The 26,907-nt window shown below is 37.3% G+C and overlaps 1 protein-coding gene across 2 annotated transcripts in view; it reads right to left on the bottom strand.

Annotated features, from left to right (window-relative positions):
- Positions 1-2,822: 2,822 nt before the first annotated feature.
- MELK (maternal embryonic leucine zipper kinase) overlaps positions 2,823-26,907 on the bottom strand; it is a 73,142-nt gene continuing 49,057 nt past the window's right edge. For both annotated transcript variants that reach the window (XM_086415910.1, XM_086415911.1), the window contains exons 12-18: positions 24,468-24,596; positions 20,202-20,324; positions 13,643-13,874; positions 10,652-10,748; positions 9,324-9,492; positions 6,078-6,181; positions 2,823-3,351 (exon numbers count right to left, since the gene is read on the bottom strand). In XM_086415910.1, the coding sequence (XP_086272036.1) occupies positions 3,174-3,351; positions 6,078-6,181; positions 9,324-9,492; positions 10,652-10,748; positions 13,643-13,874; positions 20,202-20,324; positions 24,468-24,596 (1,032 nt within the window). In that variant the 3' untranslated portion in view covers positions 2,823-3,173. The remainder of the gene's footprint in view (positions 3,352-6,077; positions 6,182-9,323; positions 9,493-10,651; positions 10,749-13,642; positions 13,875-20,201; positions 20,325-24,467; positions 24,597-26,907) is intronic.

Here is a 26,907-nt window from a genome sequence, read left to right as displayed (position 1 = left end):
TAAAGCAAAATGTGCTTCTTACTATGGTTCATGGTCAGAAGTTTTTGAGAATCACTGTTCTAGACCATGCCATCTGCTGTAGAAACAGAAGAGTAATCCTTCTGTCTTACAAAAATACAGAAATTGGGTTTTAGAAAATCAAAACTTCCGTTCTTCAAAAGACACCATCAAGAAGTACAAAGACAACCTACACAAAAATAAAAAAATTACAAATCATGTATTTGAAAAGGGACTTCTATCTAGAACTATAGAATTCTTACAACTCAACAGTAAAAAGAAAAACAGCCCAATTAAAAATGGGCAAAGGATCTAAATAGATATTTCTCAAAAAAAAGATGTATAAATGGCCAACAGGCACATGAAAAAAATGCTCAATATCATTAGTCATTAGGGAAAAGCAAATGAAAACCACACTAGATACCACTTCATATCTCTTTGCAGGGCTAAAATAAAAAAGACAATAAAAAATGCTAGAATATAAATGTGAAAAAATTAGAAGCCTCATACATTGCTGGTGGAATCATAAAATGATTAGCAATTTGTCAGTTTTACAAAATGTTAGATGACTCAGCAATTCCAATTCTAGGTATACACACAAGAGAATTGAACACCTATGTCCACACAAAAACTTGTACACAAATATCCAGAGCAGCATTATTTATAATAGCTATGAAGCAGAAACAACCCAAATATCCATCAACTGATAAATGGATAAATATAATGTGATATATCCATACAATGGAATATTTTTCAGCAGTAAAACAGAAAGAAGTCCTAAAATATGCTACAACATGATGAATCTTAAAAATACTATGATGCTAAGCTGAAGGAAGCTAGACCCCAGAGGCCACATATAAGATTTCATTTATATCAAATGTCCACAGTAGTCAAGTCCATAGAGGCAGAAAGTAGATTAGCGGTTGCCAGGGGCTGTGGGGGGTGCGGGATGGGGGCAGGGGGGGTTCGGGAATTGGGAGTTACCACTAATGGTTACAAGGGTTCTCTTTCAAGTGGTGAAAAAGTTCTAAAATTAGATTGTGGTGATGGTTGCACAAATAGGAATATACTAAGAACCACTGAACTGTACACTTGAAAGGGGTAATTTTATAGGATGTGAATTGTATTTCAGTAAAGCTGCTATAAAAAATTTTTAAACTCCTTGATAGCACTCCTTTATCAAAACAGTTTAGTGGAGGCTTCAAGTTCCTTCAAGTTTTCATCACTTATTTCCAGCTAAACTTATGAATCCTTATCCCCTGCTATCCTCCCTGTAGCACCTTCCGCCTGTACCCTAAACACACAAGCCATTTTATCATTCCATGCCTTTGTACATACTATTCATGCTGCCAAGAATGTCATACTGTTTTCTCTTTCTATTGAACTCATGTATCTTTTAAGACCAAATAGTTTCCTTTAAGAAGGAAGGAAAGTTTCCTTACTCCTCCAGACAAAGTTGATCATGCCCTCTATACTATAAGTACTGGTAGATTTAAGTACTGGTTGATTTATATGCATCTGCCCTTTTAACTGGAGAAGGCAATAGCACCCCACTCCAGTACTCTTGCCTGGAAAATCCCATGGACGGAGGAGCCTGGTAGGCTGCAGTCCACGGGGTCACTAGGAGTTGGACACGACTGAGCGACTTCACTTTCACTTTTCACTTTCATGCATTGGAGAAGGAAATGGCAACCCACTCCAGCGTTCTAGGTATACACACAAGAGAATTGAACACCTATGTCCACACAAAAACTTGTACACAAATATCCAGAGCAGCATTATTTATAATAGCTATGAAGCAGAAACAACCCAAATATCCATCAACTGATAAATGGATAAATATAATGTGATATATCCATACAATGGAATATTTTTCAGCAGTAAAACAGAAAGAAGTCCTAAAATATGCTACAACATGATGAATCTTAGACGGCAGGGCTGCCGTCTATGGGGTCGCACAGAGTCGGACACAACAGAAGTGACTTAGCAGCAGCAGCCCTTTTAATGGGCTTCCCAGGTGGCCCTAGTGGTAAAGAACCCACCTGCCAATGCAGCGACGTAAGAGATGGGGGTTCGGTCCCTGGGTCAGAAAGATCCCCTGGATCAGGGAAGGGCAACCCACTCTAGTATTCTTGCCTAGAGAATTCCATGGACAGAGAAACCTGCCGAGTTATAGTCCACAGGGTCACAAAGAGATGGACATGACTGAAGTGACTTACACATACACAACCTGCTAAGAGATGAACTTGAGTTTATTAGACAGTTTGATATTCAGTCCTAGAACCTAATGCTTATAAGCACTTAGTAAATGTTTACTGAACAAATGAATGATAAAACATTTCCTCACTATTGACTAGAAACACTATTTTTTTCTCCAACTAGTTTAACTTGTAAAATCCATACAAATATAACTTTAGTGCTGACCTTTAGAGACCAGTAAAATGAAATAAAAAGACAAATTTGAGGCCAACCTTAAGACTTATGGAAAATTACTATAAAGTAACATCTTATAGGGGTTCATAGTTCAGATACTTATCATTGTTGACTGAAAACACTTACTGAAGTCAACACTCTTTTATTCAACATATTAAATGTGTTGTTTAACTCTGGTAACCACAGCTGTGACTTAGTTAACGATCTCAATAAATCCTACTTAAATCGGAGACAGGAAAAAATTATGCAAATGAATTCTTATCTGTTTTTCTGCCCAAGGCATATTTGATAACAGATAAAACATACTCCAAATAGTCTCTACTTAATAGTCAAGAAGCCATTTGAGGTTTTATTTGGATCAAAATCAAATACAAAGAAGAGGAGAAGCCTGCTATGTTCACAAATGATTTTATTTCAGAAAGAAATTACACATTAAAAAGAAGACATAGTTAAGAGCTTACAATCATGTATGGAAGTGACTCCAAGAAAGTAAACAGTTATTAAATATATAAAGCGCATGATTTAAAAAGACAGTAATAGATAATGACAGATGGGCTTGCCTTAGGTTCACCCACAAAATAGTATCTTTTGTCTAAAAACAAACAGATATTGGTCTTTGAGACAGCTCTTTAGACATGAGTTTGTACTTCCAGTGGACTTGAAAAATCAAACCAATCACACCAGGTTCCACATAGGCTGTATCACACCCATACTCATCAAGCAGGATGGAAACCATCCATCAATTAAACCTTGCAGCTAGATAGGATGTCTTCCACTAATCTCTTGTAAACCCAGGCATCACCCTTAAGCCGCTGCCTCCTGATACCCACCACGTCGGGTTTTTGAAGCTGGCACACTTCTAGTTCAAACTGCATTGTCACTTTGCCAAAATCTGACTGTGTCTGACACTTCAGTGTATAGCTGTGAAAAACAAGATAAGAAGCCAGTTAGTAGGAGAATCATGAATATTCTGTATAATACAAGAGATTTCTAAGCCTCTAGGAGGCCAGTGGGGAAAATGAACCATGATTTCATATTAAGCAATGCAGTACTGCTTATAGTTTCCAGATGACCTAGCTATGCATTAGTGATGGAGTATGACTAGTGTTTTCCCAAAAGCTGAACCAGAATCTTTAAAAAAAAAAAAAAAGGCTGAAAAGGCTTTATCAGAATTCTCCCTTGCTCCAAAGAAAAGTGCTTTATTCATAGCTATACAAGCCATTCATGCTTAAGAAATCTTTTGGCATCCTTTATGCAACTCTTTCAATGGTATAACCTGTGAACATCAGGCCATTTCCACAATGTTCACAACAAAAGAAAGCAGAGGGAAGATGAAGAATATTTTATTTTGTGCACTTTATCAGAACTTCTGTCTTTCATATAAATTAAGCTGAAGCCACCAACCTGTTAGTAAGAAACACGTTTTTGAGGTTTTTCTAATAGTGAATGTGAAAGTCGTTCAGTTGTGTCCAACTCTTTGCAACCCCATGGACTATATAGTCCATGGAATTCTCTAGGCCAGAATACTGGAGTGGGTAGCCTTTCCCTTCTCCAGTGGGTCGAACCCAGGTCTCCCACTTTGCAGGCAGATTCTTTACCAGCTGAGCCACAAGGGAAGCCCTATTTTCTAATAGTAATAAGAGGTTATGATCATTATAACACTTTAGGGCAGAGTTATAAAATATATCGCTCTTTTTCTTACTTGTGTCCTCTGGGGCTTGATCTATTAAAAATAAGCAGTCGATACCAGAAATGCCATAAGGTATACCCTGTAGTTAAGGTTCCTGATGGGAAGATGAAGCACAGAGCAATGCAGTCACATCAAAGATAAAACGTTGATTCTTCCTCATTGGACAAAGATAGCAATGGAATATGACAGAGATTAGTGACACCACTCCACTGAAAAGTTCGTTACTCTGCTTTGTCACAAAGAAAGTAAAAACAGGTAAGATAAAAAGAAAAATAAGGGATCAAGGCAGACCTTTGGGTGGATAAGGAAGTTCAAGGAACAGATTATTAGTTAATAGCCAGTTAGTGATCCGGCAGATTATATGCTAAAGGAAAAATAATTGAAAGCTTTCTCATATAGATTTGGGGAGAGGTTCTGCAACTGTGAATAAACCCCAAGCATGAAGAGCAAGTCAGGGTTAGATGTGTTCTAATGACATTTGAAGAAGAAAGCCAGGATTCACATAAGTAGTGCTTGCCAACACTTAGAGATAATGAAAAGTAAAATTACTGTTGCAAAAGATTCTTTCTTAAAATCTTCTCTCTATTGACTGTTCCATTTAAATATTTTTGCTAATTTATTAGTGGCTCTTCTTCGTCATTGTTCAGTCACTAAGTCATGTCCAACTCTTTGCGACCTCATGGACTACAGCACACCAGGCTTCCCTGTCCGTCACTATCTTCCAGAGTTTGCTAAAATTCATGTCCATTGAGTCAGTGATGCTATCCAACTATCTCATCATCTGTTGCCCCCTTCTCCTTTTGCCTTCAATCTTTCCCAGCATTGGAGCCTTTTCCAATAGGTCAGCTCTTTGCATCAGGTAGCCGAAGTATTGGAGCTTCAGCATCAGTTCTTCCAATGAATATTCAGGGTTGATTTCCTTTAGGATTGACTGGTTTGATCTCCTTGCAGTCCAAGGGACTCTCAAGAGTCTTCTCTAGCACCACAATTCGAATGCATCAATTATTTGGCACTCAGCCTTCTTTAGGGTCCAACTATCACATCTGTACATGACTACTGGAAAAACCATAGCTCTGACTATGCAGACCTCTGTTGGCAAAGTGATATCTCTGCTTTTTAATACGCTGTCTAGGTTTATCATAGCTTTCCTTCCAAGGAGCAAAGAGTCTTTTAATTTCATGGCTGCAGTCATGTCCACAGTGATTCTGGAGCTCAGGAAAATAAAATCTGTCAGTTTGCATTTTTTTTCCCCTTCTATTTGCCATGAAGTGATGGGGACTGGATGCCATGATTTTAGTATTTTGAGTGCTGAGTTTTAAGTCAGTTTTTTCATTCTTCTAGTTTAGTGCTTCCATTCTTCTATTAGTGCTTTAATAATGAAATTTTAGAGAGACATAACTAAGTGGAAATGCTTAGAAATATGAACATCTTAAGTAACCAGAAGAGTTCTGGCTGTCCAAACCATGAGATCATGACCCAGGAGGTTTTGATGGCAGTTCTTTCAACAGTGGGAAAGAGATGAAGTGACATACTTTCTAAAGTACTGAAAACCAATCCTATCACATAGACATCATAAAGAGGAGTATGTGTGTATATATATATCTATATATATCTCCCTGATTTGAGGTATCTCATAAATTTAGATTAGAACTTAGAAATATTATTGTTAAGCAGAACATTAAAGAAAAATAGAAAAAGCAAAAGAAAACTGGAAGAAATTTAGATTTTTCTATTTTGAAAAGTCTAACTTTGAAAGTGGTGACAATATGGTCACTTAAAAAACTTCTAAAGCCCATATAAAACAAAAAGAATAAATTATAAACAGACACTATCATAAAAGCTTTTTTGGAAAAAATGAGATGGAAGAAATACATATTTTTAATAAGAGAAGGGACTCAACCTATATTTTCTCAAAGTTCAAAAGACATCAAGTAATGGATGAAAACATGCTTCTTACCCCTTCTGTACAAAGTCAACGTGCTTCTTTGGAAGAACAGACATTATTTCATTCAAGAGTTGATCTGGATTCACTAATCTGGTTGTAGTCACATTATAGTGAGGCTTAAAAAAGAAAAAGGAGGGGTGAGAAGTAAATCCTTACATCAATACAAAGACCATCCTACCTGATTTAGAGATCCCCAACTCCTCAATATAGTACCATTTCAAGTGGAAATATTTCAAGACAAACAGAATTTACAATCAACTCTTAGTAAGCTGGACTGAGATGGTACTGGGAGAGCCTACAGAAATCATGTTTATTAGTAATCACCTCCATATCATCATTTTTATACTTGCACCTTCCTCTCCTACCAGCTTTTTAAATAAGTAAATAAATATGAAATAATGTCTATCTCTCTGAGCTCTACCTATTTCCCCCTTCTTCCATTGTGATAAAGATTCCTGCAGTGAAAACTGTGAGAAAACAAATGCCCTAGAAAATTTCACTTGTATATAGTTGGATGTGTTTCCTTAATTCTTTCTTGATTACTTAAGGAATTTTATAGAATCCCAGGAGCTGATTCTATGACAATTCTATGAAGGAATGAATATAACAGGTTTTTCTCATTCACTCACAGCATATTTCTCAGAAATAATTTCATTCCTAATTGGTAACTGTCTATCCATTCATCCAACAACTATTTATTGAAGGCTTACTAGGTCCCAGGCACTGTTTTAATAGGTCCCAGAGACAGACAAGAATCCCTGCCTTCCTAGTACTATCTTTATTGTCAAACAAAATTATACCTTCTGTGTCTTTAACATTTCAGTTCTTTTTATAAATAACAAAATGCTGAGGTTGGAAACGACCCCACTACCTTACTTTTCAAATGAAGAACCTATGACCCAAAGAAGAAATACAAGTTTCTTAAGATGGGGTTTCCCAAAATGTGATAAAAAATTATAACTGGATTTATAACCAAAGTGGCACATGTATACTTTTGGGGGGTCACACTGCATAGCATGCAGGATCTTAGTTCCCTAACAAGAGTTCAAGACTGTACCCAGTGCAGCAGAAGTATGGAGTCTGAACCACTAGACCCCCAGGGAAGTCCCAGATAAATATTTTTATGTATTTGTTCCAATCTGATTTAGAAAATATAATTAGCAAAAACTAATAATATCTGGTTTCCTTTTAAGTAAACACAAGCTTTTAAAAAGTTAGTCATCTTGATTGTGGTGGTTTCACAAGTGCATTATGCATGCCAAAGTATATGAATTGTACATTTTTAATATATGCAGATTATTGCATGTCAATTATACCTCTAAATCTATTTTAATTCTGCATCACATAATGCTCACTTTGGCAGCACATATACTACAATGCATCATATAAAGAAAGTATCAGAAAAATAACAGTGTAGATTATACACTGATATGCCGATATAAAGGTGACTGTCAAATGACTGGAATTCAGGAACCTCAGTTTCAGGTTATAAAAGGAACAAGAGGCACAGCTGTGACAAGCTCCTCTGTCTCTTGGCTTCCAACTCAGGACTTTTTTCAACAAATTGGTCTTTTCAAGATAATAACAAACTACACACTCAAATCACAATTCAAGTGATTCCTTTTGTAAAATAAAAAAGTGATCTTATTTTATCTATTTAAAATTAAAGATTTTTAAAGACTGCTTCCTAAAGGAGGGCTTAACTACATACGATTTGCTGTCTTAAAAAACTAAGGTGTTCTTCGTCCCATCTTTCATCTTTGTTTTGCCCCATCTCACAGCTTGTGGGATCTTAGATCCCCAAGGGATCAAACCTACGTTCCCTGCAGTGGCAGCACCGGAGCACCAGGAAAATCCCTTTGTACCATCCTTTTAATTTTCTGTAAGTTTATAATTTTTAACTTAACAACCGGGTGGAAACATGAGGCTAATCTCCTAAAGCAAGTCCTTCAGTTCTGAAAAACTTTAAACATTAGAAAGGGTTAAAGATCCAAAGTTAGATAAAGTTTCAGATGCTCGGATGTGCTAATTAGAACTGTGGTTCTGCTACACTGGGGTTAAAATGCTCAACACTGACGAAAATAATACTTGACACTGGAACACCTTATATCAATAAAGCATTTCATATGCAATGTAGCATTTCATACAGTCTTGTTTACATATCCCTACTCTGTGAAGCTGCCAGAGACATTCTCTCCAGTTTTTACAAATAAAGACATTGAGAAAGTCAGAGATAAAATGTCTTAGCCAAGCTACACTGTATGAAGCTGAGGCTACAACCCAGGCTTCTCATTCCTATCTTGTCAGTTCTCTCCTACATTCTAGAAGCACTGGGAAATACCTAGAAAGCCAATATCACAGCAGTTCCTACTGAAAAATGCATTCGAGTTCCAAACAATTTACATAGGCGAACATTTCAAGGATGTTATCCATTAGTATTTGATAACTGCTTAGCATCTCAATAATGTATATAATTGGACAAGTTTCCTTAATCTTCTTTATTTACTATTCTCCTAGAAATGACATATGATTTTCATAATCCCAGTGTCAGGGTTTGAAATACCTCACAACTGTCTCCAACTAGAGAAATCTCAGAATAAAAGGATAAAATATGCCTAATAAACAGTCATATGAAACATAAAACTCCAGTGAATTACATAAGTTCTACAAGGCAACAGACCCTAACGGAGAAGTCCTATCTTCTCTCACTTTAAGATAGAACATAAATGGGATATCAGAACAGTTCTCCCCCGAAGCGCCCAGCCTCCCTTCTGGGCCTGTTGCTATTCTCCTCACATTCACCACACTCAAAGTTCAAATTAACTTGCCCTGCATTCAAATATTTTGTGAGGGCCTACAAATGCACCCCTGTGTCAGGGACTCTTCTGTGTACCAGAAACAGGACAACTGAGCACAAGTTCCCACCCTTAAGACAGTTCCTCAAACATGCCCCACGCTTCCTCATCTCCATGTTGCCTCTGAGATTAATCCCCCTACCTGAACTTGAATATTTAAATTTTAGTTATTTGTCCCCCCAAAAGATAAACTATGTAATTTACCTCTGCATTAAGCCTACTGCATAGTAACATGTATACTTTAGGTGCTCAAAAAATATGTACATATTAGCTAAACAGATGAATAAGTAAATTAAAAATACTGATCAATTCATGCATTCAGTACTTTTCTTTGGAAAAAAAGAAATAGTACAATCAGCAGTCAACTTCTAAAATCCATGTTAAAGAACTTCAGTCCACCTACCTTTAGTCTTCTTGGCCCATCTTTGACAGAGCCTTTCCTTTTGCTCCTGGTAAGCACTGTGATAACCTTATCCAACCCCTTCTCAAGGCTCCCAAACACTTTGGTTCCTTTTCTTTTTGGAGTTTCCTCTACATGTACTTGGTTGAGATTGAGTTCTACTGAGCGACACCTGAGGGAAAAAAAGAAAAAAACCTCATGAGTAGGAGCTGGACTTCCACCTGTTGGCTCCTCACAGAGATGCTTTTGTCCTGCCTGATAGGTGCCAGGTATGCCCAGGCCAGGCCATCTTATTCTTCTTCAGGGAACATGAAAGCCATCTCCCACCCAAAGCAGCCATCACCTGTCCACTGAGCCAAATGCCAAAATTATTTTTTCCCCTACCTTTTTTAATGTCAAATCTGTAGAAGAGTTGAGCAAAATATATAACAACCACCCACATATCCTTCTAGATTAATACTATATTAATATTTTGTTGCATTTGCTTTATGTATATATAATAAATATATTAAAAATAAGCCATCAAAGTAACCCATCTGAAGACATCACAACCCTTTATTCTAAAACACTTCAGTACACATCAATATATCAATATTTTCCTACATAACCACAATCTCATTATGATATCAAGAAAATGAAATAATGCCATGCGTGCATGATCAATCATGTCTGACTCTTTGCTTCTGTTAGTAGACATCTGTACTCCATTGGCAGAAGTGTAGGGAAAGATGGGCCTCAGCACAGGAACCCTGGGCCTAGCCTCCCAGCCGGCTGTATTTTTTTATTTATTTATTTTCGGCTGTGCTGGGTCCGCACTGCGACACGGGCTTTTCTCTGGTTGTGGCGAGCAGGGGCAACTCTCCAGTTGCAGTGCATGGTCTCCTCACTGAGGTGGCTTTTCTTGTGGGGAGCACAGGCTCTAGGACACACAGGCTTCAGTACTTGCAGTTCCCAAGATGTGGAGCACAAGTTCAATGGTTGTGGTTCACAGGCTTAGCTGCTTTGCAGCTTGTGGGATCATCCCAGTTCAGGGATCAAATCCATGTCCCTTGCACCGGCAGGGGGATGCTTTACCACTGAGTCACCAAAGAAGCCCCTGCTGTATTTTAAGTTAAGGTGTCAATGCTCCTGCTGATGAGTCCCACAACTGCCCCCTGAGGAAGTGTCAACATCTTCAGTAATGACCACAGACTATGTTTATACAGACATTCCTACAGTCCCTGACAGAATTCACACGCTGGTTTAACTTAATTGGGTTTATCATATATGAAAAAAGGAAATCTGGTTACATATACTGAAGAACAAACGAGTCTTAAAAACTGAACACTTACCGCCTCTCAGGGCTAATGACTCCTGTTATTAACTTCTCTGTTCCTGTTGAATTTACCGGCATTTTAATTGGGGTTTCTTTCAGGAACTGGTTTCCAGCTATTAGAAAAACAACAAATACAAACCATATGTAGCTTACATGCTATAGTTTCAAAATTTTTATCAATAATGCATGTATCACCTCATTCACTGGCTCAGAAATATTGTAATCACTTGCCCAGTGATGTTAACGCTCTAATTCTTTAAAGAAATGTTTCCATGTGATTTATAATAAAAACAAAATCATTTTGCTTTACAAGTGTGACTCTGCTTTTTCTTCACTGTAAAACTGAGGCCATGCTTAAGATTTTGTTATAAATATCACATGACAAATCTAAATAGAACATATAAATAATACTTCATGATTACGGATTCTCCTTTCTATAAATAAGTCAGTGTGTATTTATACCTTTAATTGATACATTACTGAGAGATGTTAATTCATAGCCCTTTCAACTCCTGTCAAGCAAAGAGAACAGTTCCCTGTGAAAGCTGACAAAAGTTATTAAAGAGGTTGTGAGCTTTAGTTATTTTTATAGTCCATATTCCAGAATTTGGGGTTTTATTCTAGCAGTGTATTTGTAACTGATATAGTTTGTGACAAATCTGTGTTAACAATCTGGTTACTGCTAATTAACTTTTTGTTCATGATCTAAAAGTTGTATATTGCTTAGAAATATAAGATATCAAGGTTTTAAAAATAGATCAGAGGTTTTGTTTTATTTATGACTATATAGCATTACTCTCACTGGTTCCCCAGGAACAATAAAATAAGATTAATCAACAATACCTATGAAAACAGTTTTCATCTTTATGTACTGAGGGTATCTACTACCATATATAGTTACCCTTCAACAAACACTCATTAAATGGATTAGACAGGATTCAGAAAAATAAAACTAATTCTTAGGTCAAAAAATGACTCAGAGGGACTGCCCTTTTGATCCAGTCACTAAGACTCCATGCTTCCAAAGCAGGTGGCTCAAGTTTGATCCCTGGTCAGGGAATTAGATCCCACATGCTGCAATGAGGACCCAGAGCAGCAAAATAATAAAAAATAAATATTAAAAATATGATTCAGAGCAAAAGTAAAATGCAAAGTGCTAATGGAGGCTATCAACTGGGGCTTCAGCCACTGCTTCTCTTGGCAGCCCTTATGTTTAAAGAAAAATGGCCAAAATTAGCTTCTGACCAATGTAATCTCTCACAGGGACAAGATATGTAAATTAATGACACTTTAAGATTATAAATTCCAAACTACCTATATTTTCAAAACTTTCAGAATTACATAAACTTTTTATTGAAAGTCAATAATAGAAGGGACTATTTTTAAAAAATAATTAAAAAAAAAAAAAAAAGCCCTGAATGGGTTGAGTTAAAGGTCCATTCTAGTTCCCTGCCCAACTCACAACTCACAAAGGACCTTGCAGGTATATTAAGAGAAATAAGAGAAGAGAAAGAGATACGATGCAACAGCAGCAATTACTGAGATCCTACTATATGCAAATATTATCTCATTAACACTCATAAATAACCACAGGCTTTCACACATCACACCAAACTAGCCTCATGATTTTAGGGACAGTGTTGATTCAACTGGATAATGCTATCAACAGAACTTCCAGCAAATATTCTCACCAAGTGTTTCATAATATCTTTATGTATAAGAAGTAGACTCTAGAACTGGCTATCAGTTAGTCAGTTAGCAAACTGGAAACACAATGGCAGGATGTGGGCAGCCATTCACAAGGCAATGCTTCACAGTGTAGGTTCATTAAGATTTTAACATAACACACGAGTAGGTCACCATTGCTGGAAAGAAAACTAATAAAGTTTAGGTGTCATTTCTTTAAAGTGACAAAGACTAGATCACAGTAAATAAAATCCCTTCAGGCTCTCTCTAATTTATGCATTTCTTCATTCAACAGAAATGGCCCCCATTATATACCAGGCACTAGGCTTCCCAGGTGGCACTAATGGTAAAGAACCCGCCTGCCAATGCGGAGACATCAAAGACACAGGTTTGATCCCTGGGTTGGGAAGATCCCCTGGAGGAGGGCATGGCAACCAACTCCAGTATTCTTGCCTGGAGAATCCCATAGACAGAGGAGCCTGGAGGGCCACGGACCATGGGGTTGCAAAGAGTCAGGCAGACCGAAGCAACATGGCATGCATGCAGGCACCTAGTAGGCACAAGATACCAAGTATGGCTCCAGCTAGGTACTATGCCATGTCACAGTAAAGTAAGACAGCCTACGCTCATGACACTGTCTCATCCTGGTGAGACCTAGTACTGGAAAACTGGATTCAGTTCTAGGCACTATGTTTTAAACAGAGTGACAAAATAGAATGTGCCCAGATAAGATCAGCTATGAAAACACTGAGACATCACCCAATGAAGAGGAAATCAAGGTAAATGAGAGAGCTGTAATATAGACACAGCTCTAGGTATCCGGAAGGGCATCAGTAGTAGAACAGGCAGAACAGGATCAGACACCAGAACTGGAGCTCCAGACCAGTAAGAAGGGCTCAGCAAAGACTTGAATGGAGTCATTCTATGTGGGGGCAGAGGGGCAAGCAAGGTCTCAGGCTACATGTACAACCTTGGGCAGATCCCTTCACTCCGAGTCTCAGGTTCCTCCGTTGTGAAAACGGTAGGGGGATTAAATCAGCTATAACTTGCCTTTCACCTTTGATATTCTATGATGCTATGATTCAACTCTATAAATGTGGGAAAGAGAAAAACGTAATAACATTTGAGAAAAATCTGAAGTTGATTAATATGCTTTCATTCCAACTAATGCAAATAACATATGCTTAAAAAACAGCCTGGCTTCTCCTATAATTCCTGAGGGCAATGCTACCCATTTCTGATCTGCTATATGTTTATTTAGCACGGTAAGAAGAAGGAATTTCGAGATATTTTGCTACTGTTTAATCTAAACAGCAAATACCTTTTGAGGGTGTACTGTAATGATTTGGTGTAGTGAGTATTTCTCTTTTATACTGGTTCTTATTAACTGGAGTCTTTGGCTCAGGAAATACAAAGCACTCTTCATTCTTTACAGCAGACTTAGGAGTATATACATTTTCTTTGTTCTTTAATTTATTGGCAGATGCCCTGCATAATACTGGAGTTAATGATGTAGATTCCAGGTCATTTGATTCTGTCCAATGCTTGGCAAACTGGAAAAAAAAAAGTTACTGGATAAAGCACACTGAAGAAGAAAAGTCAATTTCTTTACAACATGCCTTAATCATTTGCAAATTACCTTGCACCATTTTTATTAAAATGAAACACTATCAAGAGGATATTATGGGTGATACCAGGAAATTTGAAAATGTATATTCAGTTCTCTTTAGTTAGTACATGTAGATCACTTTAGGCTGTTCTATTGACAGGTCATTTTCAACATGTTTCAAGCTGTATTTAATCAAACACACCCAGATTCTAGGCAATTGAGGTTGGCCACAAATAAATCCCTAAGAATTGCTTCCCATATCTAGACTGCCAGTTTGCTTCTAATATGTACCAAGAAATAAAGTTTAGTCAATGACCAGCACAAAAAAACTATGTTAAAATGTTCTAACAGAAATGTTGCATAGAAAATATGTCTTAATCCTTTTAAATTTATGGTTGAGCTTGCAAAAAAGATAGGAAAATCCTCAGAGGTCAAACGAAAAACAGGAGCATGAATGCAGAAATGTAATCAAGGCTGAAACTGTCTGCTGCCCTAAGGGCATCTACCCACTCTCTTGCATAACCTACAGCAGGAGATGAGACCTATGCAAGGTGCTAAGTTAGAGCCAAAGCTTCCAGGTAAAGCCAGGAGGGGCCAAAACGAAAATGAAAGGGTGAATAAATTTAAACCTGCCCTGTAAAGGAGTTGGCAAAAAAACCTGTCTGTCCTGGTTATGGCTCTGAAGAAGAAAAGAGAGTTTCCTTTAACAATTATTAAGTACCCACAGGACAGTCTTCACACAGGTTTGGAGCTCAAATTCATATCCCAGAAATTTCAGCCTTAGAATTTGATTTAAAATAGTTCTAGTCCTAAATGGTTGTATTCCAGGAACATGACAAAAGGAAACACAATTCCTATCTGAAAGAAAAGCTTCAATCCAGCACAACCCAAGACCTCAACCCTTAATCCAAGCCTCAAAGCATTCCCAAAGAGTTCCAAGAAAAATGAGCCTATTAAAAAAAAATCACAAATGATACAAACACCATGAGCAAAAGTCAGGAGTAAAAATAAACAAAAGGAGCAGACTCAAAAAGATGTAAGATATTAAAATTATCAAGTACAGAACATAAATATGTTCATATGTTCAAAATAATAAAAAATTTAAAACATGAAAAGAAAAAAGGTAAAGCAATTTTGAAAAAGAATAAAAATCCCTAGAAATAATGTAATGATAAAAATGAAAAATTCAATGGACATGTCAAACAGCAGATAGATAGAAATGAAAAAAGAACGTGAATGTGAAATAAGTCTGAAACGATCTAGAATATAGCTTAGAGAGAGAGAGATGGGATACATGAGAGTTTAAAATAAATGGAAGACGAAGCTCTATGGTCTGCTGCTGCTAAGTCGCTTCAGTAGTGTCCAACTCTGTACGACCCCTTAGACGGCAGCCCACCAGGCTCCTCCATCCCTGGGATTCTCCAGGCAAGAATACTGGAGTGGGTTGCCATTTCCTTCTATGGTCTAACATATATCTATTACACGTTCCAGAGATAGAGACAATGAAAAAGCAGTAATTACTCAAGGTATTTTCTAAAATTAATTAAAGATACAAATCCTCAAATACAGGCAACACAATGAATCACAAACAAAAAGAAATCCATATCTATACTTACCAGGTTGTACAACTCTAGAAGACACTACTCACCCAGACAGTATACCTAACAACGAGACTGCAGAACGCCAAAAGCAAAGAGAAAATCCTGAAAAGAGACAGGGAAAAGACTAACTAGAAAGCAACCTAACTGACACTGATTCAGTTCAGTAGCTCAGTCGTGTCTGACTCTTTGTGACCCCATGGATTACAGTACGCCAGGCCTCCCTGTTCCTTACCAACTCCCAGAGTTTACTCAAACTCATGTGATGCCATATGATGGCATGCCAGTCAGTGATGCCATCCAACCACCTCATCCTCTGTCATCCCCTTCTCCCGCTTTCAATCTCTCCTAGCATCAGGGCCTTTTCCAATGAGTCAGTTCTTCGCATCAGGTGACCAAAGTATTGGAGTTTCAGCTTCAGCATCAGTCCCTCCAATGAATATTCAGGACTGATTTCCTTTAGGATGGACTGGTTGGATCTCCTTGCAGTCCAAGGGACTCTCAAGAGACTTCTCCAACACCACAGTTCAAAAGCATCAATTCTTCGGTGCTCAGCTTTCTTTATAGTCCAACTCTCACATCCATCCATGACTACTGGAAAACCATAGCTTTGACTAGACGGACCTTTGTTGGCAAAGTAATGTCTCTGCTTTTTAATATGCTATCTAGGTTGGTCATAGCTTTTCTTCCAAGGAGCAAGCGTCTTTTAATTTCATGGCTGCAGTCACAATCTGCAGTGATCTTGGAGTCCCCAAAAATAAAGTCTGTCATTGTTTCCATTGTTTCCCCATCTACCTGCCATGAAGTGATGGGACCAGATGTCATGATCTCAGTTTTCTGAATGTTGAGTTGTAAGCCAACTTTTTCGCTCTCCTCTTTCACTTTCATCAAGAGGCTCTTTAGTTCTTCACTTTCTGCCATAAAGGTGGTGTCGTCTGCATATCTGAGGTTACTGATATTTCTCCTGGCAATCTTGATTCCAGCTTGTGCTTCATCCAGTCCAGCATTTCTCATGATATACTCTGCATATAAGTTAAATAAGCAGGGTGACAACATACAGCCTTGACATACTCCTTTCCCTATTTGAACCAGTCTGTTGTTCCATGTCCAGTTCTAACTGTTGCTTCTTGACCTGCATACAGATTTCTCAAGAGGCAGATCAGGTGGTCTGGTATTCCAATCTCTTGAAGAATTTTCCAGTTTGTTGTGATCCACACAGTCAAAGGCTTTGGCACAGTCAATAAAGCAGAAGTAGATGTTTTTCTGGAACTCTCTTGCTTTTTCAATGATCCAATGGATGTTAGCAATTTGATCTCTGGTTCCTCTGCCTTTTCTAAATCCAGCTTGAACATCTGGAAGTTCATGGTTCTCCAAGCCTGGCTTGGAGAATCTTGAGCATTACTTTGCTAGCGTGTGAGATGAGTGCAATTGTGCGGTAGTCTGAGTATTCTTTGTCATTGCTCTTCTTTGGGATTGGAATGAAACTGACCTTTTCCAGTTCTGTGGCCACTGCTGAGTTTTCCAAATTTGCTGGCAAATTTGCTGACATCGATTACTCAATGGTAACCACAGAAGCAAGAAGACAGTGGAGGAGAAGGAAATAGCAACCCACTCCAATATTCTTGCCTGGGAAATCCCATGGACAGAGGAGCCTGGTGGGTGACAGTTCATGGGGTTGGACATGACTTAGCAATTAAACAATTCTTCATTAATTAAAAAAAAAAAAACTATCTCTAGGAGAACAGAGGGGGAAAAAAAAAGAGAGTGGAATAATATGTTCAAAATGAAGAGTGTAAAATAACTGATAAACTAGAAATCAATATACAGAGAAACTACATTCCAAAAATGAAAGTGAAAAAAGACAATTTTAGCTAATTTAGAAAGACTGCCATAAATTGTGACTTCCACTAAAGGAAATTTTAAAGGATACACATCAGGAAGAAAAAAAATAATTTTAAAATGAAGGATTTGAGAGATAAGAAGGGTAAGTAAATGAAGGGAAATGTGAGTCAATCAAAATAAATATCAATAGCATTACATTCTAAAAATGTAATTTATGAAGTTGAAAATGTATGGAGCCAAAAAAAATTGTACTACAGTTATGCAAAATTAACTACTGGAGGAAAATCAGTGAAAAGTCCATGGGACCATAGTATCCATTGATTTTATGCCAAAATATTTTAAAACTTAAATGAAAGGGACACGAGAAAAACAACATTCACCAAGCTGACAGGAAGAAATTGAAATACTGTGTAGCCCTATAAACACAAAAGAAATTGAATCAGTAGTTGACTAGCTTCTCACAGAAAAATTCCAGGCCCAGACAGTTACATAAGCTCCATCGTACACTCAAGGAAAATATAATTAATAGCTCTTAAATACCATTTCAGGGAATAAAAAAGGCTATGTTCAAATCATTTTAAAAGACAAATTATAATCTTAATATCAATCAGATATGATTAATATAAGATGGGATGGGATGCAAGAACAGGAGAAGAAAGCCTTTCAATCTTTATTCAACATAGTTCCATAATGTTTGAATTTTTTTACAAGATGAATATACCCATGTATTACTTATGCATAACAAAACTAAAATTTTCAAAAGAAAAAAAAAGTCATTTAAGAAAGAACTGGCCAATCTCACTTAAGAACATAGAAGCAAAAATTCTAAATGAAAATTATTAGTAAACTAAACCCAGCAACATGTAAAAAAGATAGCAATACATCATGACAAACTGGGCTTATCTAAAGGATGCAAAATTGTTTTAAAATAAAATCTATTAATATAACATATACTATATTAACAAATGAAAAGAACAAAGCCAGATGATTATCTCAACAGATGAATTCTATCTAATCTTTTTTTCTGCAACTGAGATTCATAATTTTTAAGCAAACCAGGATAGATGAGAAAAGTTTCTTAGTCTGAAAAATATGGGGTGGGAGGCACAGAGAAGAGAGAGGGAAAAGGGGGATAACAAGAAAAGGGAAAGAAGAACAGAGAAAGGGAGGGTGAAGGGGAATGAAAAAGAAAAAACAAGCACCATATTTAACGGTAAAATATTAGAAGCATCATTCTACAGTTGGGAACAACACAGAATGTGTGCTATATTGTCAGGACTACTAAGTACAGTAATAAAATGACACTAAAGGCATGAGAATTGGAAAGGAAGTAACAAAACTATCACTCACAGCTGATTTTTTATAATATGTGAAAGAATATATAAAGTATAAGAATTTAAGAGTTTATGAGAGCTGTTGAATTTAAGATCAATACACAAAAATCAATTTCATATCTATACACCAGTATTAGACAGTTAAAAAATGTGACTTTAAAAAGCCTAACATTCCCAATAGCAATAAAAAATAAAAGTACTCAGGAATAAATCTAGTAAAAGATATATAAGATCTTTTGGGAGAAATTTATAAAATTTTATCAAAAGCAATTAACTAAAACCTAATAAATATAGCAAGGTACATTATGTCTACAGATGAGGGGTTTGGGAGTACAGACCTCAATTTTTTCCCAAATTGAATCTTAGAACCAATGTAATTTCAGTTTTTAAGTGTATGTAAAGTTATCAATTTATCAAAAATTTATCAAAATGACTCTAAAATGTACATGGAAACGCAAAGGAACAAGAAATAGCCAAGATATCCCTATAGAAGCCTAAGATGGGAGGAAACTGGCCATCCAGATAAAAGAAATATTATAAAACGGAAGAGGTAAGACAGATGGTATTGGTGCAAATAAACCAATGAAACAAAACATTTCTCAGAAGCAGACACACATATAACAACTTGATATCTGACACAAGTGCCACTGTAGATCAGACTGGACTTTATAATGGTGCTGGCACAACTGGGTATAAGAGGAAGAGTTGATTCCCTACCTCACACCATACAAGAGAATTAATTCTCCATAGAATAAAGACTTAAATGTGAAAGAAAGAGCTTTAAAACTTGAGAAGCAATATGTGTGAATGCATTTATAACTTTTGGAGAATGATTTCTTTTAAAAGATACAAAAGTTACCAACCATAAAGAAAAATACTGGCACCTCATTAAAATTAATGACTCCTGCCATCAAAGCAAAAAGACAAGTGACAAACTCAGATAATATACCTGTACACCTGCAATACACAACCAACAAAGGGTTAGAATTAAACTTAGAATTTCCTCAATACCACAAGAGAAAAGAAACAATCCAATAGAAAAATAGGCAAAAGTCACAAAAAGACATTTCATAAAACAGGAAAAAACACTGGCTGATCAACATATGAAAAGATACAAATCTAATCAAAAAAAGTACAAATTAAAACCACACTGAGATATCACTTCACATTCATCAGATTAGAAAATATTAAACACAAAAAGTAACAAGTATTGATAAGTCTGTGGAATAGGGACATTTAAATTATACCTCATTTTGTAAACAGGAGGGGAGGGGAGGAAAGGGAAAAAAAAGAGCAGTAAAGTGCTCCAAAATGAAAAGAATTCAACTTGGAAATAATTGGCTTCCTTTCATTTATATCCCAACAATCTGTTAATATTTTCAATGGTTTAGGAATTCATGAAATTTGCAAGCACAAATTACATCTCATGTTATATAGTCTAGACATTTTTTATAATTGAGATAACACATTTTACTTTAAATAATAAAAATAACCAACCTGTGGTGTTTGTGGAGTAGCCACACCTCTTGATGAAATGTCTTCACACCATTCATAGTTCATTAATCCAGTCACATAATTTTCATCACTTGTGATCATATCTTCTAGACTCAGATTCTTCAACTATTCAAAAACAGAAGAACTCAGAAAACAATGCCACCATGATTCAGTTTTTAAGGGTATATTACAGGCACAGGGCAAGGCCCTGGAAGCAGAAACAAATGAGAGACAGTATATAGAAGGAGCTCACATCCAAAACTGAAAACAAGAAGTCAAAAGTCTTTAATTCAAATTATTAGATAGGAGAATCTCTGACTCTCAAACAAGATGCCTTGGAATGTTCTTATGTTATACGGCTAAGTAGCTTATCATTATCAGATAATGACTACAACACTAGACAAACAACTCCTTTGCAAATCCACAAATAAGCTCTCTGACAAAGCAGAAAATGGAAGGGACTCTGAAATAGGGGTTTCTTGGTTGGAAGAACATACTGAGTAGTTAGCAATTTCTACTAGGAATAAATTCGCCTTATGAAACATCTCCTGGAGACAAGATATTTGGGATCCTATGCTAATAATACCAACAGAGTCGCTTATTTTCCTTCATTCTTCCTCCTCAATAAACTGTCTGTGCTCAGTTGCTCAGGCATGTCTGACTCTTTGGAACCCCATGGACTGTAGCCTGCCCGGTTCCTCTGTCCATGGCATTCCCCAGGCAAGAATAGTAAAGTGGGGATCGAACCTGCATCTTCTGCAGTGGTAGGCAGATTCTTTACCACTGAGCCATCTGGGAAGCTAAATAAACTAGGAATACACTAGATATAACCTAAATTCTAAGACTATGCAGTATAGCTGGATTTTTTATTTCCTTCAACATCTATTTAGCCTGGTCAGGCAACTGTACTTGAATTTCTTACACCCCAAAAATCCCTTCTTTTCTAATTTTCTAATTCAAGGACAAATCTTCTCATATCTAAACTATTCAGGCAGACAACACAATCCCCACCACTAGTCTTTCCACCCTCTCAACCAGGGATGACAGAGTTTTCCAGGGTTGTCAATTACCATCAACTAGAACTAGTTACATGGAGTGCTAGGCTGAGAAAAATACTAAGTCTAGGCTCAGTGGGGAGAAGCACAGTATTGTATGAATGAGGGCTACAGTAGGGAGTAAAAGCACATACATATCCCTGATTGAATAATCCTATATACAAATGGATGAATTCTGAAAATCAGTCAAGTTGGTGATTTGTCATTGTCATGGCTTGCTCAAAAATCCAGTTTCCCATTACCTATAGCATAAAGTCTAACCCTCTGATCTGGCATTTCAAGGTTCTCTACAATCTAGCTTTCAGCTACCCTTCCAGATCACCCATTCTCTCTCCCTCTCTTACTTTTCCCCCTTGAACTCTATTTTAACCAAACAAATCTAATCATTGTCAAATGAATACATCAAGCACATTTAGGAGACTGAGTTTTTGCTAATTCCATTCATCTTGCCCTAAATTCTGTGCTCCTTCTTTTCCACTTTCCTAAACTTAACAATGGATCCAGTTTGAATCACCCATAGTGATCACTCCCATGCTCCATAAAGCCCCTGCCACGCATCTCTAGTGCTTACCTGGCACCCACCATCTACTATGATGTTGTGTTATTTATACGTGTCTTGCCTTATCTTATCTGTTAGACAGCAAGCATTCTCCTTCATACAGACTGTTTTCTAAGAGCTAGCACAGGGCCTGAAAATGCTAATAATGTTGAAAATATGTGGTCTTTTTGTGGTTCTCAGATCAGATTGTATTATCATTTCACTGAAAGTGTCATCCATTGATTAATAGTTCAGAATTACTTACTTTTTTATAAAGAACACTCTAGAGAAAAAAAGAGTGATTCTATCAAGGAGGAGAATAGCAGAAAGACTATATAGCTTGCTTCAAGCCTTAGTGAGTTGCATAAAGATCAGGGAGAAAAAAAAAATTTGGTTTCTACTTCATTTCTTGTCATTAAAAACTCTCTTTATTGGCTATAAAAATTGACTCAATAATATAAATGCCCAAATAATTAAATTATTGGGTAAATGCTCATTAGATGGAAGATTAAATACCTTCCCAGATCATTTTTACTTAGATACTCGACTCATACAAGCACATCAATTGAGACCAGGCCAATCCAGATATAAGAAAATCTAATGGCTCAGGAAAATGTCTAAGAGCTTTTAACTAGGCTATCATAAACTCAAAAACTTAGGGAGTTCCCAGGCAGTCCAGTGTGGTTAGGATTCTGTACTTTCACTGCTGAGGGCCTGGGTTCAATCCCTGGTCAGGGAGCTAGGATCCCGCATGCCACACAGTATAGCCAAAAAATTAAAAATAAATAAAATTAAGCTGAGGTTTATTCTAAGTATGGAGGTATCTAACATCTCTCTGAAATTACTTTGATCAGAACCAAAGTTTATGTTTTTGCATCCTCCTGAACCCAAAGGTACCAACTTGAGTATCAGACTTTAAAGAGTTTGCTCTGTGAGCAGGATGAGGGATGGGATGATTCATGGAGTCAGCAGGTAAAAGATCTGCCTGGGCATGGGATATTCACCAACCCAGTATAACTCTGAGAACAGACTAGAAAAACAGCTCACCCTTTGCTGTCCACCTGAAACTGTCACAACACTGTAAATAGGCTATACTCCAATACAAAACTAAAAATTCTTTAAAAAGAAAAACAGCCCAGCAGTAAGATTATCTCACTTCAGAGATTTCTTCACACAACAGCCCCTTATACTAACACTTTCAGTTTTTAATTTGCTCAAAAGACCAACTAGGGAGAGAAGGGAGACAAGTTAGGCCTCTCAGGGACAAAAGAACCACTATACGTACAGTACATGATTGACAAGTGCCAAAAAAGAGGTCTACATGAATTGTTAAAGGAATTGCCGGGGGTGGGGATATGGGTGGATTCAACAAAAGATTATGAAAGGGGTAGCATTTGAAGATTTTTAAAACACAGCTTTGATACCTAAAGAAAAAAATATCTGGGACGTAGGAGGGAGATTCAAGAGGGAGGGGACATAGGTATACTTACGGCTGACTCACATTGTTGTATGGCAGAAACCAACACAACATTGTAAGGCAATTATCATCCAATTAAAAAAAAAAATCACTGCACTCACATAATCATTTGGGCTATACTGGATTCCAGGCTTCCCAGGTGGCACAGTGGTAAAGAATTCGCCTGCCAATGCAGGAGATGCAAGAGATGCAGGTTCAATCCTGGGGAGAAGAAGATCCCCTGGAAGAGGCAATGGCAACCCACTCCAGTATGCTCGCCCGGGAAATCCCATGGACAAAGGAGCCTGGCGGGCTACAGTCTATAGGGTCTCAAAGACTCAAACGCAACTGAGAGGCTGAGCAAACATCCTGGATTCCACAAAGAGGGCACACTCCCTCTCTCTGAGAATAACAAAAGTACAGTTTTCTAGTGCTAAAATCATTTAAACTGCAACCTGAACTAATGGAAGGAAGATCATATTACAAAGCTCCACTTTCCATTCAGCAAAGTATTTGGAAGGCAGAATTTTAAGCCATGGGAAATACAGAGAATCACATAGAAAACAGAGACTGATGTGAGCACTTAGGAATGACACAGTGCTTCCAAATAGGTAAGGCTTCTCCACCATTCTACACATTCATGACGAAGGAAAATGAGACAAAGACTACAAAATAGAAAAAAATAGTTACAAGTCATACAAGAAATTTGAGTTGCATGAGCTATATCTACTATTCAAAACATCCTAAACCCCTAACATAAATGAGTATCAAAATATTCACTGAAACACTTCATTTAAAAAAAGCATATATTATTTGTCCTATAATTTACATAAGATATAAACAAGCACACTAAAAAAGACTGGAAAGACAGTAAAATATAAACTATTTTATCTATAGATGGTAGTAGCTTTATAGATAAATTATATTCTCCTTTAGCTTATCTGGGGCTTAAAATTATTCTACAACAATCAGGAGTTACTTTCATGGGAAAAAAGGAGGAAGGGAGAAATTTTTCTTTTAATGCCAGCCAGATATTCAAAAATTTTAGCATTCAAGCTCAGACTTTCTCATTTCCCTTAACAATATTTAAATCATAAAATGCCTTGCCTCCGGGTCCTTGACATCAGCAAAGTTAACCTTCCTGGTGTGTATTCACTCATGAACAGAGTAAGCACATGGCAAGAGTGGATGGCACTCACACAAGAGGTTCTAACATTCACCTTTATGTTTGTGACTGGCGTTGAGCTGGCCTGTCCATAGGAAGAAAGAAGCCTTAAACGAACCGGTCTCCCCCGAGCCTTCTTGGCTAGGAGCAGAAGGTAAGTAGCTGTGAGGTGATCATACTGCCACTGGAGAAAAGAAAATCAAGTTGTTTAGAAGACTAAACTTGCTTTTGACATCATCTTTATTTTAAATTAATATTTTTCCCCAATGTCATGACATTCAGAGTTTAGAATTTTTTTTTTAAGCTTTACAAAGCATACAATGAAAAACAGCAATCCCCTACACCACACCCACACACAATTTCCACTCCCTAAAAGGTACCACGTTTTAACACTTTCAGTTATTTCCTCTGTATTTCTAAATCAATTGATTATACAGCTTTAAATTGTGGTTTAGTGTCAGATATTGTCTCTAGCTTTCTTAATATGGGAAAAAGAAATTAGCTCTATTTCAATTCCTTCCTTTTACCCCAACACATCTCCTTCCTGTATCCTACTATAATTTTATCACAATTTTTTGTTAAATCACATTTATGTTATTATAATCACGTAAATAGTCCTTACAACTAAATAAAGGTAATGTCCAAAATATTTAACTGGTACCCTGACATCAATCAGAACAGAGGCGAAAAGGTGAGTACAGTCCTGGGGAACCCCTGCCATGCCAATTATTAAACTTTTTAATTATTGGATGAATGGGAGGTAAATTTTTTGAGATTTTGCATGTCTGGTAAATGACTATGCTGTTCACACACTTGATTCTGGTTTGGCTGAGTATGGAATTCTAGGTTGATAATAATTTTTACAGCTTTGAAGGCACTGTCCCATGGTCTTCTCACTTTTAGTACAGTTATCAAAAAATCAAGTCTTTCTGATTCCCAAACCTTTGTGTATGACCTTTTGCTTCCTGTCTCTAGAAAATCTGGACCTCCTTTTTCACCCCTAGTTTTCTGGAAGTTTACTAAATTAGGCTTTTGTGCAGATTTATTTTCATCCATTTTGCCAAGCCCTAGTTGCTTATACTTTCACTTCTGGAATATTTTCCCTCATACTGTTTCTTTGATGGTTCCTTCCCCTCCTCTGTTTATTATTTTCCTGCAGCTTCTATTATGTGTATGTTGGACCTTTCTTACCCTCTCTTCTCTTTGTGCATATATTTGTCTTTAGGTTCTACCTTTGAAAGATTTCACATTAACTTCATTTTGAAATATGTCTACTGAGCTTTTCATTTCTCTGGTCATATTTTAAATCTTCAAGAGCTATCTCTTAAAATGTTCTTGTTAAGTCATCTTATTCCTATTTCGAAAAAGAAATAGCTTCTCTTATCTCAAAGAATAGTAATTATTGTTTCTTAGCCATTTTCTCCCACTCCCTGCATTATCTGATTTTTTCTGAGTATCTATACTTTTGCTTCACTCTCTCCCCGACCCCATTGTTTTGATCTTTGACTTTCATGTTAGAGGCTGTCCTCAAAGGTCTGGTGATCTCTGGCTGATATGTCTCTTTTTAGAAGCAAAGAGCATACTACACAGCTAAAAGACTCTATGTGTAGTTTGGGGCAGTTCTTTACCTTGGGGGCTTCTCTCTAACACAGCAGTCCCCAACCCTTCTCACCCCAGGGACTGGTTTTGCAGAAGGCAATTTTTCCCCAGATGGGGGGGTGAGGGGAGGATGGTTTCTGGATGATTCAAGGACATCACATTTATTGTGCACTTTATTTCTACTATTATTACATTGTGATACATAATGAAATAATTATACAACGCACCATAATGCAGAATCAGATTATCAGGTATTAGATTCTAATAGGTATGCAACCTAGATTCCTCACATATGCAGTTCACAGTAGACTTCACACTCCCATGAGAATCTAATGCTGCTGCTGATCTGACAGGAGGAGCTCGGGCGGTAATGCAAGCGATGGGGAGCAGCTGTAAATACAGATGAAGCTTCACTTGCTTACTCTCCAGCCCGCTGCTCACCTCCTGCTGTGTGGGCTGGTTGCTAACAGGCTGTGGACCATACCAGTCTGTGGCCCAGGGGTTGGGAAGCCCTGCTTTAAGGTTAACAGGCAGGAAGTTGAACTCCCAACCATTGGTTTAATAGGTCTCTTCTCTTGGCTTTTCCCTAGAGATGAGTCTCCCAGTATTTTCCCCAAGCCCACTGCAGTTAGGATAAAATCCTGATCCCAGCATTCTCAGAGTTGAATAGGGAAGGGAGTTAGAGATGGCGGTTCACTGTTCAGGAAGGGGATTGTGTGTATCAATGCATCCATTTCAGAACGGCTCATCACCCCCACCTGAGCTGCATCTGGTACAAGAGCATGTCTGGTTCAGTGTCTCTCCAGTCTTCTGCTGGAGTGGGGGAAAGGTTATCATGCAGCACAAGGTAAAGAAAGGGACCTAGCAGTCTAACTGCTCCTAACAGAGACTTCCAA

This window comes from Bos grunniens, chromosome 8, assembly GCF_055505025.1.
Source record: "Bos grunniens cultivar Pamir isolate PY7600 chromosome 8, Bosgru_T2T1.0, whole genome shotgun sequence".
In the NCBI taxonomy this organism is placed as follows: Eukaryota; Metazoa; Chordata; class Mammalia; order Artiodactyla; family Bovidae; genus Bos; species Bos grunniens.
The sequence above is the reverse complement of the archived record's forward strand: the minus strand, read 5'-3'. Positions and strand labels throughout refer to the sequence as shown.